The following is an 18,307-nucleotide window of genomic DNA, read 5'->3' as shown; positions in this document are numbered from 1 at the left end:
ACGGTAAGTAAAATCTATATAAATATAAATAATATTTTATTACAATTTTATAATAAAACCGATACTAATTAGTTTCAAGAATGTTACAGCTTATTTTCTTTGGCATTAAAAGTGATTGTTTCAAAATGTAAGTAACTTTTTAATATTGTATATCCATCTTAAAAACATTTAAATAATATTTTGAACAAATTTTATTTCAGAATGACCGACGGAAATAATGAATTACTTCGATGAAGATAATATTTCAAGAATTTTACGAACTATGAAAAAAAAATATGCGGATTTGAAAGACAAAACATCGCTATTATTATTGTCACGTGTAAAATAATACATTTACTTGCAATTATCTGTCGTATTTGATTTGTTTATTACCACACAAAGAAACAAAAAAATGAATGAATATTTCTTTATTTTATTAATTTAATATAATACCTAATATTTTTCAAAAAGCAGTCTCGCAGCCCTTAATTCAGGGAGTGAGATATATTCAATTATCCATATCACGATCTTCGTGAGTTATAACTATAAAAGTAAGTAATCACCGATTGTTGTTGGAATGAAACCATCATAAATATGTTATTTCTTTTCTGTTTTAGAGACACATCAAACCAGATTGATGATAATCAATCGAGAAACACAAAATTACTTCAAAGTGATATCCCAACAAGAGTTGATACTTCGCAACGTATGAAATCAGAAATAACATGTAAAAGCAAGAAATCGGAGGATATATCTAATGGTGATTGTATAATAAAGTTGAGAAACAAATGTCCTTTAAAAGAACGTAGACTGACGTTAGAGAATCACAATTACGATTTACGTCAAACAAAGGAGACTTCAAATGTCATTGACAAAATAACAAGAAATCAAGAAGCATTGACTTGCGTGACAAACGACTTCAGATGCAACAAGAGATCAACTATGATAGCTTATCTGGCGGAGAAACACAATGGGAATGGTAGAACGAGCGAAGATGGGAACTGCAAGAAAAAACGTGAATTCGTTTGTATCGTTTGTGATTTGGTATATGCAAAAAAGGAAACATTGAGATCACACTTTGTACGAAAGCATACTCAACATTATTGTTACATCTGCAAATACTGTGGCAAACAATTTAAAATCAAGAGTGATCTTACGACTCATACGAGACTGATTCATCAAGAATCACCAGTGATATGCGACGTCTGTGGAAAAACTTGCAAGAACAGTCATAGTTTGTATATTCATCAGAAACATGCTCATTACAAGGCAAAGTTTGAATGTCCAATGTGCCACAAACGTTTGGTAACCAAAGAGAATCTGGACCAACACGTTTTGACTCAACACGAGAGAAAGGAGAAGTCTGTTTGCGAAAAATGTGGCAAAACTTTCATTGAAAATTATGATCTCCGTAAACACATGAGAATTCATACAGGTGACAAACCCTACAGCTGTACTGTTTGTGGTAGAGCTTTTGCTACTCACAGTAGTCTTAGTCAACATCTTCTTCTACATACTGGCGAACGAATTTATACCTGTGATGTTTGTGGCAAGTCTTTCGCTCAAAAGGCCGGTCTTATATGCCACAGGAAGAACCATTCAGGAACTCTACCACCACTACCTGTTATACACATCGATCACATTCTAAAAGAATTTAAGAAGAAATGAAAAATCGATAGATATATCCGTTTCTTGTCTTTCGTAGACAACTTTTAGTTAATAATATTTTATCTATATTGTCAACAAATCTACTAGTATTAATATATCATATTTTTATATACTATAAACGTAATTATGTTCGTAATTATGAACATTTGTGATAGTTCGGAAATTATTCTCCGAAAGAATGCGATTTATTAAAAAAAAAAAAAAAAAAAAAAAAACGTGTTCTATGGAATGTTCCAATCATTTTTTGATAATATTTCTTTCATCATAAATAAAAATTCATGCGTTTTATCAGATTGTATGACATTAGAAGCTGATGAAAGGAATTCATGAAACCGAATTTGGTAACATGAGTTTCTTGGATTATGATTCTAGTATGAATACACCGATTCTTGTATGAAAACTAGGCGATAACACATCGACGATGTATCTTTCGATATTAAAACTTACTCACATGTGACTTCGACTCGACACGTACACCTACATAAATTAAAAAAGAAAAAAAAAACAAACAGAAAAAATAGGATAATCCCTGATATTATCACAATTAGAAAAAAAAAAACTATTATAGTTAATTTACACATTCGACATCACAAAACCTGATAATAATTGTTGTCTTCTATACTTTTATAACACATTTAATCGTCGATGTTTCAGGTATGATCACGAGCCTACTTACGACCCTCGCGGTATTTTCATCTACGATAAAGAAACTGTGGTAATGAGGAAATGGCAGATTTTAGAGTTCGATGGAAAGCCATATTATGCATTTGTACCGGAGGGTGACGTACCGTTACCAGACGAAGATATTCCTGAAGAATTGGAAGAGGTTGTAGAGAATGAGGAAGAATTGATGAAGGAGGGAAAGGAAGAGGTAAATGATTTGGTAGAAGACGAGGAAGGTAGCAAGGTACCAAAAGTTGAATGCCTTTATAGCGAAGAAAATTTACAATATGATTCGATGGATGAAAAACTTTACGAGGAAGGAAATATTTTTAATGGGAATTACGAACAAAAGGAGGAAGAGATAGACACAAAACCGATCGTACTTAACGGAAGTAATGGGGTAGACGGTAGAAACACTGTAGGAGATTTGTATCAGGTGAAACTTCAAGGTAGCATGGTGACCATAGAAAAGCTTTTTTCTACAGATATCAATGTGAAATCAAACAATAATTTTCAAAGCGAAGAAACTTATAACAATAATGCTGAAGACGAAGGAGAAGTAGAATATCTCGAAAGCGAGATCTTAGGATCTACGAACGATACCGCATCTCCAACGAAAAATCGCAAAAAGGTTTCGAATACTGCACTGAAGTGTAAACTGTGTTCAGAGATGTTCAACTCGGCAATATCCTTTCGAAAGCATGTTGCATGGACTCACAAAAAGAAAGTGTGCATACAAGAGGACGGTGCTTATATATGCGCCGTGTGTGATTATAGAACATTGAAAAAAAGCTTGTTCGCGGCACATCTTGAAAGAAAACACGAAACTTGGTCGAGAAAACGACCAAACAATTTACTCTTTCCCTGTGCCGCTTGTGGATTTGTATGTAGATCCAAACACTCGTTACAGTCTCATTTTATAAGGAAACATACGGATCGATATGAACATCAGTGTAAATTTTGTCCGAAAAAATTCAAGGTCAAAGGTGATCTCACGAATCACGTGAGATTCCATCATAAGGAGAAACCATTGAATTGTGACGTTTGTGGAAAACTCTGTCAGAATAGTGGTTCTCTTTATGTTCATCAGAAATGGGCGCATTACAAGCCAAAATATGAATGTCATATTTGTAAAAGACGAATGGTGACCCAGGAGAACTTAGATCAACATCTTTTAATGCAACATGAAAAGAGAGAAAAAATCGTATGCGCGGAGTGTGGTAAAACATTCACAAAAAAAGATTCTTTCAAGAGACACATGGCTGTTCATACCGGATGTAAACCACATTCTTGTCTGATCTGTAACAAACCTTTTGCAAGAAGATCGCAATTGAGACAGCACTTGCTAATACACACAGGAAAGCGACCATTTGTTTGCGACATTTGTGGGAAAGCTTTCACTCAAAAACCGGGTTTAATATGTCATAGAAAGACACATCCTGGCCCACATCCACCATTACCCGTGATGCCAATCGCGGACATCGTTAAGGAATTTACTGAAGGATACGTTCAAGAGATCAATGCGCGTGAAAACGACGAGAGAATAGTCGAAGAAACATAAAGTATCTTCGTTTTAGCAATTAGGATCATTTAATTATATTAGTTCGGGTTTATCAATCGAAATTTTCCATTATATCTCTTTTTATTTTTTTTTTATTTTTTTTTATTTTTTTTTTATTTTATTTTATTTTATTTTTTTTTTTTTTTTTTTTTTTTTTTTTTTTTTTTTTTTTTTTTTTTTTACAGGATAATCAAACAAGGCACATGAAAGACCTAATAAAATGATTTATTTCGAATTCAATTGATTAAAAGAAATGCTTTTTCTTTTTTTTCTTCTTTTTATATATATATATATATATATATATATATATATATATATATATATATATATATATATAAATATATTTACACGTATATATTTTAAGATTTTCAAGTAATATTTCTCTTACGATCCTTTCCTGACAACACAGTGCACAAAGAGACACGTGCTTAACAACTTTTAAGTTAGAAAAAAATCTATCAGACCTTTTAAAACGCTGTTACACTTCAGATAATAGTGAAGAATAACATTTTGTAATTGTAGTTAACATATTTGAAGATAAGTGTAAATAGATATGTAAAAGTCACAACCTACCGTATTCATTTTATAGTTCTCAAGCAGACTTTTAACTAGAATAGCAAAGCAAGTTAGATATCAACAATTTGAAAACTGTAATTGTAAGATCAGTGAACATTACCTGACGGCAACGTCGTCATTTAATCGAGTCTTGGTTTTTTTTTGTTACCGTAACATAATAATAATAATAATAATAATAATAATGATGATGATGATGATGATGATGATGATGATGATGATGATGATGATGATGATGATGATGATGATGATGATGATGATGATGATGATAATGATAATGATAATGATAATAATAATAATAATAATAATAATAATAATAATAATAATAAACGTCTTCTCCTGTTAACATAGTTACGTTTGACCAGAGTATAGTTATGTAAAAAAATAGGACATTGTTCGTTGGCATAAACGCATTGTGAGCCCAGACTTTTTTTTATTAAGGATCGCGATGATCTGAGAAAGACTTTTAATTTTCTTAACGCGACAAATAAATAGATTTTTAATGTAGAAGAAGAAGAAGAAAATGAAGAGGGGGAACAAAAGAAAAGAGAGAAAAAGCACTTTATTCTATTATAAAATAATTTTGGTGCCACGATAGCGATAAGATTACAATTTTCCAAATCATCGAATATTTACGAATGATCGAATGATAAAATGATGATAATGATGGTGATATACCTTTAATGTCATGTATGTGAAGTATGTAGACAAATTAAAGATGTTAAATTTCTAAATGTAATAATAATACATATAGCAACTCCCAAACCTTCCAAAAATCAGCGTTAACAGATAAAAAAAAAAAAAAAAATAAGAAAATAAAAATAAAAAAGAGTAAGTAAGAACTAAAGCAAGACGTTATTATCAGAGACGTGAGGATCACAAATGTCCTAAAAAAAAGATTGAGACTGTTTCGTCTGTTATAGATTCCTCATCGATCGCAAAGAATAGAAAGATACGAAATTGTTTCGTAATATAATTGAAACTAGTAATAACAAAATACTTCGCTTGTATGTTTTAGAGTATCCGATCCATTGAGCGTGGACATTAAATCCGCTCATCTGTCTTCGCTGAAACTCGAATACGACGAATGCAACGAAACAAGATCCTTGAAACGAACGGATAACGAGGATAACACTCGAAAGGAAACGTCTGTTTTCTTTGTAGATCGTTTCAAAAATGAAACGACTACATTGAATATCAAAGGGTCATCAAAAAAGAAAATAAATAAGAATGTTGAATGTGATCATTGTCAGCGAAAATTCCTGAAGAAGAGTAACTTGATAGAACATTTGAAACAACATAAACATAAATGTACCGATTGTTCGAAGACGTTTAGCCTTCGACGTTATTTAATCTCTCATACTGAGAGGATTCACCGTCGTCAGATTTACGAGTGTAGCGTTTGCGAATACAAAAGTAATAACAAAGGTACATTGAAGAATCATTATATTCGTCTACATACCAACAGTTATGATTATTCTTGCGATACTTGTGGCAAACAGTTCAAGATCAAAAAGGCTTTGAATCATCACGTTAAACAGAATCACAGTGGTGCACCACCTATCGTATGCGACGTTTGTGGACACTTTAGCAAGAACCTTCATGCGTTGAAAGCTCACATGAAGTACAGACATTATAAACCTGAGTTCGTGTGTCGTATTTGTAGACGTGGCATGACGACTCGTGAAAATCTTGAACAACATTTAGCTTGGCACGAGAACAGAGAAAAGGTTCTTTGTCCCACATGTGGAAAAAGATTCCGAGGTCGTGATCTTGATTCCCACATGCGAATACACACTGGTGTCAAGCCCTTTCCCTGTCCAGTTTGTGGTAAATCCTTTAGAAGGCAAACTGCTCAAGAACAACACGTTCTTATACACACCGGAAAGAGACCATACATTTGTGATATTTGTGGACAGGCCTTTGCACAAAAACCAGGCCTAATTTGTCATAGAAAAAGACATCCTGGTCCTTTGCCACCTCTACCAGTAGTGTCTGTTAAAAGTATAGTTACTGAGTTTACCAGGGAATATACAACAAAAAATACGATAAAGATAGAATGAACTTCATCCTTGAATTTTTATTGTGTAATCAACTTCGACTTTGATCGATTAATGCCGCCTCTTTTTTTCTTACATCGAAGAAAATAAGATTTTTTTAGAGCATATATCATAAAAATCATTTAGGATAATCATTTTTGTGAAAGTAGATTAACAATATCAGACTCGTTGATATTTTAATATTAGTGTAGATAATAAGTTCATTTTGTTACTACGCAAGATCAATAAAAAATCATTTCACGAATGTCTAGTAAGTAAATCAATTTATTTCATATTTTTATAAATAATACACCGAGCGATGTTATTGTGATTAATTCGATATACACTATTATTAATTTAAAAATATAATAATGTTTTTTTATAATAATCTTAATGAACCATATTTTCTAGTTCTTATTAATTCTATATTCAATGAAGATAGTAATTAAAAAGGTAACAATTCATACAATTTTCTCATCCATATTTAATTGGCAGGTACATATATATATATATATATATATATATATATATATATATATATATATATATATCAAATCCATTATCATTTTAATTATTGGAACAATCAAAATTATATTCAACGATGATGATGTCACATGTATATTATATGTCTCTTGTTCCAGGCAACAGAGGAAGAAATCGCGAGGTGTACACGAGTGTATCAAGTGCCGTGCACGTTTCCGTCACATGATGAAATTAGTTGAACACTTGAAGAATCTGCATGGTATTGAAAGAGCATTCAATTGCGACGAATGTGGAAAAGCCTTTCGTAGTCCAATGAATATAACACGTCACAAATTGATCCACACCGGTCAAAAGAAATTTGCTTGCGATCTTTGTAATTACGTTTCTAATCAAAAATCAAATTTGGAATCTCATCTTCGAAGACATAGAAAGGATTACGTTTATAAGTGCGAAAAGTGTCAGAAAGGATTTTTTGATAGGGCAGACTATGAGGAACATTTTAACGTACACGTCAAAGATAAATTTTATCAATGTGAATATTGTAAAAAAATGTATTCGTATAAGAAAAATCTGACTAGGCATTTGAGAACTCAACATACGAATTTGTCCTGTAACACGAATGTTTCAACTACAGCTACGAACAAACTCATTGGCAGAGTCAACTTGACCGATCAAAAGTTATTGAAAGATAAAACTTCTAAGTTGATCACAACAAAATATCTTTGTGATTTGTGCGGTAAAGCATTATCCTCGCATAAGAGACTATCTATTCATAGGCGTGTACATACTGGTGAAAAAATAGCCACTTGTGAAATATGTTCTAAGAAATTTAGTAGTAAAGAAAATTTAAAAATTCATTTGCGAATTCATACTGGAGAGAAACCGCACGTTTGTTCCGAATGCGGTAGACGTTTTACGCAAAGGACATCTTTGGTTATGCATCTTCGTTATCATTCGGGAGAAAGACCATTTAAATGTCCTGATTGTGATAAGAGTTTCATTTCCGGTACGTTTCTTAAGAATCATCGTAAGGTACATGACAAGATTTCCGCCGATAGTAAAAAAATCCTTGCAAGAGACAACAGCCATTTAGAATTGAACTCGTCAATTTCTAAAAAGAATATAATATCATCTAAATAGGGACAATTTAAATAATATTTTTACATATTAGAGACAATTACATGTATTCTTTATTTATATTAGTATTAAATATTTCCTACGATCTAACGTCTTGTTTAAATTAAATAGATATGTTTCTTTCCGTAATCAATCGACCGATTGATAAGTGAGACGACGTCTAATACACTGTAAACGTAAGTATCTACGTATCAATCGAAAGAATTCGATTAACTCTGCGATTATAATACAAATATTGTAAGTTTTATTTCTATTCATCATTAAATCCAAGCTAGCATACGATCTGATTAGAGTAAGATAATGTATAGTAATGAAGTGTTGAAGATGATACAATAGAAACTCAAAGATCCCATCCTCTAAATAACTAATGTTGCATTTTTACAGATACGAGACGAACGAGAAAGCCTGCGAATTCTGCGAACAAAAATTCCACTTCGTAACAAGACTGGTGGCTCATCTAAGGATCGTTCATGGGATTCATCGACCATTCAAATGTATGATCTGTGGGAAAAACTATCCCCAGCAATTCATGCTAAATGCTCATGTAAAAAAATGTCACACGCCGAAAACCGTACCATGTACACAATGTACTTTTATGGGGGTTGATACGAGCGACGTGGAGAGACACAAAAAGCGTCATCATCGAGAAGAAAAGTTTACCTGTGAGATATGTAGCGAAATATTTACCGAAAAAGTTGCTTTCACCTCTCATACGGCTATGCACAATTTTATGGAGTATCATCAGTGTAACGCATGCGGTGGAACATTTAACGACGTTTACAGGTATCATATTTATTTCTTTAATAAAAAATGAACAATTATTTTTTTAGAAAAAATATTTGACACATATCTGTTACTTCTTCTAAATCCAAGAGAAAGTGCGTTGTAAATTTATTGTTATCGTTCTTTCAGCTTGAAAGAACACAATCGTTTGTACCATTATGATCCCAGCAGTGTGATAGCGGATGACAATCTTCTGCAATCGGATCATCAAAGTTCAGAACATAAATGTGAAATTTGTGGAAAAATTTATAAATACAAATCCGTGTTGAAACAGCACAAAGTGAAGGCTCATGGTGATTCGTCGAATTACGAGAGACGTCGTTATCTTTGCGCTCTTTGTGGCAAGGAATTAAAAACAGCAAAAGGTCTCGAAATTCATAACAGATCGCACACAGGTGAAAAACCATACACTTGTGAAATTTGCGGCAAGTGTTTCGCTTGTGAAACTCTTTTAAGGACTCACAATGTTACACACACGGGAGAAAGAAAATATTCATGCGATCAATGCGGTAAAGCATTTACACAAAGATCCACACTTGTCGTTCATAAAAGATATCATACGGGTGAAAGGCCCTATGTATGTTCTCAGTGTGGTAAGGGTTTCGTTACTAGAACGGTTTTGAATACTCACATGAAATCGTGTCGATAAAAAATTGTATTCTTGTTGTGATATAAGAAAATTCGACTCCTCGATTTACACTTCCATGTCTATCGATTTTTATATCCACATTTACACTTGTACGATTAATTTTGATATGATAATATAAAAGTTCTTCCCAGGTGGAAACGAACGATCGAACAACGTCCATATTAATATAAAGTTTTTTTTATACATCGTGTGTGTAAAATATATATATATATATATATATATATATATATATATATTGATTTGTACTAATTAAACTAAAATATTAATTATACTTAAAGATAAAACTATAATACCAAAAAGGTAAGCAAGGTGCAATTTCTTCATAATTTTGTATAAATTGAAAAAAAAAATGAAGAATTATATAAATTTTATATATTGGATATAAAAATGATCTTTGTATAAATTGTATTAAAATTTTTTTTAGGCAACCCTTTTTATCATTAAATTATCTAAATTGAGATGGTATTTGGCTGTACTTTATTCTCTAACGTTAGAAATCGAGAGAGATGTGGATAAATAGATCGGGGATCGTTACAGAGACAACATTCAACGTGTGATTAATAGTACATAAAAAATGAAGTTGGATCTTCTATACGAAAGTCAACTTCTTGCTCGAGCATCTTATGAACATACTGATAGTTTACATCGTCCAATATCGCACGATTCCTGATATTAACGATACGTGGCTTTATGTGAATCGTACGAAAATCTATAATGAAATAACGTCTTAGTTCATAATTTCACGTAAATCAATGACAAGGATTGTACTTACAAGTTTTGCGTTCCACTTGTAAATGACAAATATCACGTAAAGTATCAAGACTCCTCATAATTCCATCATATTGCAGTCTAATTAAATTTTTACACTGAACAAGCATGGAAACAAGTAGATCATCTAATAACTCTCGATTATTCTTAAGTTGCAACATCACTTCAGCTGAAAAGAAGAAAATTAATTTCTTTTTTATTTCTTTAGAAATTTAATTAATTATTTTTATAACGCGATACCTAAGGTGTTTGTATAATGAGAAATGAGTAGTCCAACGGTGCCTCGAAAATTACGAGATCTACTTTGGTCCCAAACATATCCACTGAATAATTGAAACTTAGCAAGTGGAACACTAGGAAGCAACAGGTAGCACATGTCCTCATAATGTGAAATATTTACTGAAAATCAATCTTGAAAAACTAAATACCATATACATACGTAAACTTTAAATAATAGATTCATGTTATCTAGAAATGATAACTAAAAGATAAATACGTTCATTTATAAAAACGTATAAAAATTACGTATAAAAATGTTCATTTTATTTTACAAGATATACCTATTGTATAAGCGACTGTTAAGTTTGGGCAAGCACGTGCTAGATTATTCCAAGAACTATCGGTAACAGTATGTTGTCGAGAATCAGAATCACGGATGGATATGTGCAAAGTTTTAAGAACTTTTGGAGCTCCATTGGCCAAAGCATTTAAAGTATGATCCGATATTGCTGGATAATCCAGTTTCAATAGAGTTAATGCATGAAGACGACCTAATAGACGTAAATATCTAAAATACAAAAGTAAAACATAGTAATTTTATATATGGGTAAAAATTGTATAGATATATATTTTAATACCTAGGATTGCTATGAGGAGTTTGCCATTGTCTAAATGCACCACGAAGATCCAAAGATGCTAATCTCTCACTGCATCCTCTTGCAGCAGTTCCTAACAGACGCAAAACATCGCTTACACCAAAATTAGCATTTAGTAAACTCAAAGTTTCAAGATTATATTGGCACCTAAAGAAAGATATTCTTTTCTTAATTTCGATCAATTGATAATATTATAAAAACTCTATTACATTACCCGAGAAAATTTGCAAGAGCATATAAAAGTTTGCCCCTATCTCCCCATTTATAACTGAAAACCCAATTAGTTAATATAAGTTCTTTCAATTGCACATTTTTGGCTCGTACAACCGCAAGAAAGTCTGCGCCTGCTTCTGCCTGAATATTACGAGCAGCTCGTGTTTCTCGTGGTAAAATGTATGATCTTGACCAAGCAAGTTCTAAACTTCTCATGTGTTGTCCATATTTAACCTATAAAATCGAAAAGAAGTTCCAATAATTATTTTAAATATGCTGCTTTTGACCGACATTATCAAGTAGATAAAGAGGAAATTAAATTTAAAGTTAAATGTTGACAAAAAAGAGTATACATATACAATTACATATACATATAAATTTCATTTGAAATGATTAATAAATTTTTATAATGAATGCATATAAAGGAAATAAAAACCTAGAATTGTCATACGTACAGCCAATTCTCCCGCCAAAGGGAAATTTCCTCTAAGATCACGATCAATTAGGACTGTGACCGAACGCCATAGAACAGGCGAAGAGAGCGCTAAATTCCATGATCGACAAACTTGAGAAATACTGGCACGATCCCCCCGATCAAGATGACTGAATATTTGTATTAATATCAGCTCCGGCAGCTGATCCCACATCTCCCAGATTCAGCTTGGCCCGTCTTCATCTCTTCTAAACTAAAACGTCCACCATTGCAACTTTGTATTTTCTCGTTAGATTTCATGGCCTTCACGATCCTTTTTTAATTTTTTTCTAAACATAAGACGAACGATTCAATGATTCGTGATATATTTCAAATCGAATCAATAATAATGATATCGTTAAAGCCGTTCACTACTTTTTATTCGAAGCGTGTGTAACTTCAATGACAAATATGGACATTATATGAACTACGAATATAAGAGGTGAACGTTGCCCCAGCCATGCGTCTATCATATCGGTCTATAAACTTGTTTGGTTATTCTCCTTTCAAGCAATAATAGGTTTTGTGTGGGTAGACTAAGTATTTTAATAAACTGTGGACTCATTTTTCAGTTTCTCATAAGTATATATTTCTTTGATGGTAGGGTACGTTTCATAATGATTGACGAGCTAGGTACGCATCTGTTTCACGACAAAAGCATAAAGAATAATAAATATAATTAACACATATGACAATTAGTATATAAATTTTCGAATTAAAAGAAATTATCTTTGAAGTTAACTATATCTTATCTAATTGCTTAAAAGTATTATTGGCAATCTAAAGCATTAATACTTTGGTGTATAAACAGAATTAGATTGTAAAAATTTTGAAAATATATTGAAATATGCAGCCATTCGCTCGATATTACTAGCGTTGCGTGATTTATAGATTATTAGATTTCAATGCATCGCTAGTACTATCGATCCAGGTCTCACTACGTGGAAGTTGCTGCATGTGGAGACCCACGGACTGACGGTGACTCTACTCTAAAATCCGCGTACCACGATACCGATCCGTGATACCTTTCCGCTTCAATGCACTGGCTTCTTAACTAACAGGGTATGCGTAGTTTAGCTACTACACACCTCTTACAGATAGCTCCACCATTTGCACCGTCTGCTTCAGACATAACGAATTATTAAGCACATCTGAATTCGTGCTTTCCGAATTTCGAACAAACAAAGCGCACTCCTTATAAATACTAATCGCGTCGCGACACTCACGTGTGTGTTATAATTACGTAGATTCTACTGTTAAGCCGAAATTCGCGAAGTACCCCCATCGAAATTTCGAAGAAAACAAACGAAGTCCACGGTAGGACCTTTAATCGCGCTCGAACACCCACGCGAGTGTTAGAAAAACGATAACTCTACTTTAAATTCGCGTTTTCGATTCGAACAATCAAACGTAATATAATCGCGCCCGAGAACACCCACGCCTGTGCCCGCCGACACGCGCGCCAGTGTTCTTCCTATCCTTCCCGTATTCGCGTAAAAATCGATGATGAATCCTGCCATGCGATGTATCATCCGGCCGCTGATGAACCTATCCCTCGATGATCTATACTGTAAAAGAAAAAGATAAAGAGGAAATAAAAGAACAAAAAAATATATAAAACAAAATAATATATATATACATATACAAAATACAAATAGAAAATAAATATATATAAATAGATAAAAGACCTAGAAAAAGAAAAAAAAAAAGAGAAGCAGCATGCACAATCCCATGGGTCCTACCTAAAGCTTGTAAATTATAATTAATAAAAATAGATTAAAAACATATTTAAAAACATAAACACATAATTAAATACATAATTAGAAAGAAACGACATAAATAAATATTAAGAATACATAATTAAAAGGAAATTACATATTAATAACATAATTGAAAACATAATTAAAAATGAAAAATATGAGATAGAAACGAGAGCCGGAGAAAGAAAAAAGAGCCCCAGATAGAGAAGAATATAGAGAGCCCCAAAAAGATAAGACAAGAGAAACAGAAATTCTATATGATGCTGAGACAGCAACCCGCACAGAAGCCCTCGCCCACAGGCCCCACCCATGGGTCCCACCCGAAATACACAAAGGATAATTAATGAAAGTGAATAAGAATAAATAGAAATAACAGCAGACAAAAAAGTGTGATAGAAAAATTTCCTTCTCGTTTGGCTAAGAAATTAATGTACAATATATTTCTGTTAAATTTCTTCTTTTGAGGTATTATTAGCTATAAAATGCATATAAAATGAAAATATGTTAATGTTTAATTGGAATTAGTTTGAAAAGATACTGGAAATGTAATACAATATGCAGCCATTCGCTCGGTAATACTTGCATTTAAAAATTTACAATTAGAATTTGCAAGTATTAACGATCCAGGTCTCACCACGTGGAGGTTGCTGCATGTGGAGACCCACGAGCTAACGGTGACTCTACTTTACTCTAAAATCCGCGTTTCGCGATACCGATCCCTTATGCCTTCCGCTTCGGATATTTAGGGCGACTTAGCTAACAGGAGGTATATAGCCTCAGCTACAGGGACCCCACTTACAGAGAGCTTTACCGTTCAACACCCTCGCCTCAGGCATAACGGATTATTAAGCACATCTGTATTCGTGCTTCCGAATTTCAAACAATCAAAGCGCATTAATCGCGTTCGCGATACTCACGTTTGTTATAATTACGTAGATTCTACTGTTCTATCCAAATTCGCGAAGAAATCTAATCAAAATGTCGAAGAAATAAAACGAAGTCCCCGGTAGGACTTCCAATCACGCACGCGAACACTGACGTAGTGTTAGAAAAATGGTGACTCTAAGTTGAAATCCGAAGCGTACCCCGAATTTCAACACTAAAACGAAGTCCATGATAGGACTTTTAATCGCGCCCGGACACCCACGCAAGTGTTCGGAAAACGGTGACTCTACTCTAAATAAATTAATCGAATATTCGAGCAAACAAAACGAAGTCCCCGGTAGTACTTTTAAACGCGCACACGAACACTCACGTGAGTGTTAGAATAACGGTGACTCTAAGTTGAAATCCAAAGTGACATATGTTAACCGGTATTTAGACTTTCCATGATATTTGTCGAGATTTCCGCCCCGCTACCAAACATGAGGATTATCATAACATCGGCTAGCTATGTACAGCACTACAAGGTAAACCGTTCGCGCACCCCGAATTTCAACACTAAAACGAAGTCCATAATAGAACTTTAATCGCGCCCGGACACCCACGCAAGTGTTCGGAAAACGATGACTTTACTCTAAAAAAACGCGTTCGCGAGGTAATCTAATCGAATATTCGAGCAAATATAAACTAAGTCCCCGGTAGGACTTTTAAGTCGCTCCCGCGTTCATTCACGTGAGTGTTAGAAAAACGGTGACTCTACTCTAAATACGCGTTTTCGATACGAACAATCAAACGAAGTTTAATCGCGCCCGTGAACACCCACGCCTATGCTTGTCGACACGCGTGCGAGTGTTCTCCTATCCTGCCCGTATTCTCGCGTAAAAATCGATGATGAAATCTGCCATGCGATGTATCATCCGGCCGCAGATGACTCTATACCTCGAGGATCTATCCTGAAAAAGAAGAAGCTAAGGAGAAAATAAGAAAAAAAAAAATATATAAAATAAAACAAAATATATATATAGACTATAAATAGAAAATAAACATATATAAATAAATAAGAGAGCTAGTGAAAGATGAGAAAATAGAAGCAGCTCTGCACACTGCTGAAACAACAGTCCGCTTCATCTCATGGGTCCTACATAATGCTTAAAAATTAAAATTAATTAGAATATATTAATAACAAATCTAAAAACATAAGAACATAATTAAAAAGAAATAACATAAGTAAATATTAAAAAAACATAATTAAAAGGAAATAACATAATTAAATTCTGAAAAGACCTAATAAAAAGAAATAATATATTAATAACATAATTAAAAACATAATTAAAAACGTAATTAAAGAAGAAAAATATGAGTAATAAAAGAGAGCTGCTGTAAGATAAGAAAATAGAAGTAGCTCTGTATGCTACTGAAACAACAGTCCGCTTCATCTAATGGTTCCTATCTAAAACCTGTAAATCATAATTAATAAGAATATGTTAAAAACATAATTAAAAAGAAATAACATAATAAAAATCTGAAAAGACATAATGAAAAGAAATAACATATTAATAACATAATTAATAATATAATTAAATAAGAAAAATATTAGATAGAATAGAAAGCTGCAGAAAGATAAGAAAATAGAAGCAGCTCTACACGATGCTGAGACAACAACCCGCACAGATGCCCACACCCATGTCCCCACCCGAGACTAATAAATCATAATTAATAATAGTAAATAAGAATGAAAAATATGAAATAGAAAAGAGAGCCCTAAAAAGAGAAGAAAAGAGAAGCAGCTCTATAAGCTGCTGAGAAAGCAACCCGCACAAAGGCCCACACCCATGGGCCCCTCCCATGGGTCCCACCCGAGATATATATAAAAGATAATTAATGACAGTAAATAGGAAAAAATAGAAATGATACAAATAGTAATTATACAAACGATAAAATACTGAATTTAATTTGATTAAACTTAAGAAAAATAGAAGATTAATTAAAAAGAAATGAAATATTCTGAACACAGATATAAATAAATATTATTCTTTCTGAAAGAAATATTATATTTATTAATCGATAATATATGATAATATATGTACATGTTCTCTATAATGTTGCTAAGAATATCCTATTGTTTAAATATTAATTAATTATTCCTTCACGTGTTCGCGATCCCACGAACCGGACCTAGCTGAAAAGAAATAAAGAAAGAAAAAATAATTAGTATATATGTATATTAATCATACGAACGATAAAATGCTAAATTTAATTTGATTAAACTTAAGAAAAATAAACGATTAATATAAATAAATATTATTCTCTCTGAAAGAAATATTATTATATCTATTAATCGATAGTAAATGACAATACATATATATGATTTTTATAACGTTGCTAAGAATATCTTATTGTTTAAATATTAATTAATTATATTTTATGTATATCATACATTATTTAAATGTTAAGATAATTCTGTTTATTAATTATTCCTTCCCATGTTCGCGACCTCACAACTTAGAGCTAGCTGAAAAGAAATATGGAAAATGAAAGAATATGTATATATGTATATTAATTATACGAACGATAAAATTCTGAATTTAATTTAATTAAACTTAAAAGCTAAGAAAAAAAAATATTAATTAAAAAAGCATGAAAAATTCTGAATACTGATCTAAAGAAATATTATATTACTTTTACATTTCATATATATGTGATTTTAATATAGAACTCGATTTTATTAAAATAAAATTATGAATTGAATTGAACTTTAGAAAAAAAAATGTGCAACATTTATCAATCGACTTTAATGTAAAATTTGATTTTGTTAAACTAGAATCTTAAATGCAATTAAGTTTTAAAAAAAAGGTTAATGTTAAAAAGACATAAAATATGAAATAATCTTATTCGCGTACGCGTGGCAATGTGAGAATATTATTTACGGAAAGTTACTTCGTTTCAGTTTTTTAAATTTACACCCTTACACCCATCACCATAAGAGCATTTTAAGTGACAACATGGTAAAATTAAAGTACAGCTAAGAGTCATTCTCGAAAGTTTTTAGTGAACCTTCGAAAATAACTTAATAGCCTAATAGTTGCCCTCTTGAGCCACATGTTGTGAGGGCCTCTTCGGTATATAACCTCTTCTTTGCTTCGTGCTTCAACCTGATTGATTATCACTCTAAAACTGTAACGACAAAATTTGATTCCAAATTCTAAGATATGAAAGATAAAATCCTTACATAACCCTAATTTACCTGAAAAAAATATTTATTATTATTAAATCAGAAATTGATCATTACATTTTTGAAAGATATCTATTGGCTAAACGTAAAAAATTGAAATTAATATATTAATCGCTGAAAATCCTGAGCTAAAAATTAATTAATTTATCATCTAAGCCTACGGACTATGACTCTATAAGTCTCTTTATTTTTTAGCAATTATTCTACTCGACTTTTTTCTTTCAAAAGCAATGACTCTATCGAGACTTTTCTTTTATTAATTCAAATTGATTAAATATTTAATTCGTTATTATTTAAAAATATAAAGAAATTCCTTGAACGCTCTTTTCTTACAAACGATAGTTTTAATTATTATAAAGAAATCATGCACGGTATCGTTTGTAATCAAGAGACTATTCATCGCAAATATCTTCTTGTTCATTCTTTATTAAAACTCATGGATAACGATTCTTCGATATTATCGTGTGAGAAAAATATTTAAAAGTGAATTAAAATATTACAAATTTATAATAATTATAAAGGCGTTTGAACAAGAACGTATCCTGATCTAATAAATAAATTAAAAAATAA

At 32.1% G+C, this 18,307-nt stretch overlaps 6 protein-coding genes across 8 annotated transcripts; 5 read left to right on the top strand and 1 right to left on the bottom strand.

The window, feature by feature from the left end:
- The first annotated feature begins 26 nt into the window (after positions 1-26).
- Positions 27-2,104, top strand: LOC124424854 (zinc finger protein 525-like). Its single transcript, XM_046964399.1, has 3 exons — positions 27-127; positions 201-530; positions 597-2,104. Exon 3 carries the CDS (start codon positions 688-690, stop codon positions 1,645-1,647), a length of 960 nt encoding a protein of 319 aa, XP_046820355.1. The 5' UTR covers positions 27-127; positions 201-530; positions 597-687; the 3' UTR covers positions 1,648-2,104.
- A 261-nt stretch (positions 2,105-2,365) lies between these two features.
- Positions 2,366-3,871, top strand: LOC124424802 (zinc finger protein 454-like). The gene has a single exon (XM_046964306.1). The coding sequence runs from the start codon at positions 2,366-2,368 to the stop codon at positions 3,869-3,871; it is 1,506 nt and encodes a 501-aa protein (XP_046820262.1).
- A 1,261-nt stretch (positions 3,872-5,132) lies between these two features.
- LOC124424801 (zinc finger protein 525-like) lies at positions 5,133-6,507 on the top strand. The gene is made up of 2 exons (XM_046964305.1): positions 5,133-5,143; positions 5,463-6,507. The coding sequence occupies exons 1-2, from the start codon at positions 5,133-5,135 to the stop codon at positions 6,505-6,507; spliced, it is 1,056 nt and encodes a 351-aa protein (XP_046820261.1).
- Positions 6,508-6,514: 7 nt separating this feature from the next.
- LOC124424855 (zinc finger protein 724-like) lies at positions 6,515-8,193 on the top strand. Of its 2 annotated transcripts, none has more exons than XM_046964401.1 (2): positions 6,515-6,754; positions 7,125-8,193. In XM_046964401.1, exon 2 carries the CDS (start codon positions 7,189-7,191, stop codon positions 8,104-8,106), a length of 918 nt encoding a protein of 305 aa, XP_046820357.1. In that variant the 5' UTR covers positions 6,515-6,754; positions 7,125-7,188; the 3' UTR covers positions 8,107-8,193. The 2 variants fall into 2 exon arrangements, with proteins under 2 accessions (XP_046820357.1, XP_046820356.1); XM_046964400.1 differs by lacking the exon at positions 6,515-6,754 and adding an exon at positions 6,913-6,936.
- A 439-nt stretch (positions 8,194-8,632) lies between these two features.
- Positions 8,633-9,535, top strand: LOC124424800 (gastrula zinc finger protein XlCGF67.1-like). The gene is made up of 2 exons (XM_046964304.1): positions 8,633-8,886; positions 9,016-9,535. Exons 1-2 carry the CDS (start codon positions 8,633-8,635, stop codon positions 9,533-9,535), a joined length of 774 nt encoding a protein of 257 aa, XP_046820260.1.
- Positions 9,536-9,989: 454 nt separating this feature from the next.
- On the bottom strand, positions 9,990-13,148 carry LOC124424851 (F-box only protein 39-like). Of its 2 annotated transcripts, XM_046964391.1 has the most exons (8): positions 12,239-13,148; positions 11,847-12,153; positions 11,393-11,625; positions 11,161-11,325; positions 10,864-11,090; positions 10,544-10,702; positions 10,308-10,472; positions 9,990-10,244 (listed from the first exon to the last, which is right to left on the bottom strand). In XM_046964391.1, the coding sequence occupies exons 2-8, from the start codon at positions 12,036-12,038 to the stop codon at positions 10,093-10,095; spliced, it is 1,293 nt and encodes a 430-aa protein (XP_046820347.1). In that variant the 5' UTR covers positions 12,039-12,153; positions 12,239-13,148; the 3' UTR covers positions 9,990-10,092. The 2 variants fall into 2 exon arrangements, with proteins under 2 accessions (XP_046820347.1, XP_046820346.1); XM_046964390.1 differs by having other exon boundaries at positions 11,847-13,148.
- Between the last annotated feature and the right edge of the window lie 5,159 nt (positions 13,149-18,307).

This window comes from Vespa crabro, chromosome 6, assembly GCF_910589235.1.
Source record: "Vespa crabro chromosome 6, iyVesCrab1.2, whole genome shotgun sequence".
NCBI lineage: Eukaryota > Metazoa > Arthropoda > Insecta > Hymenoptera > Vespidae > Vespa > Vespa crabro.
This window is presented reverse-complemented; position numbering and strand designations above follow the sequence as displayed.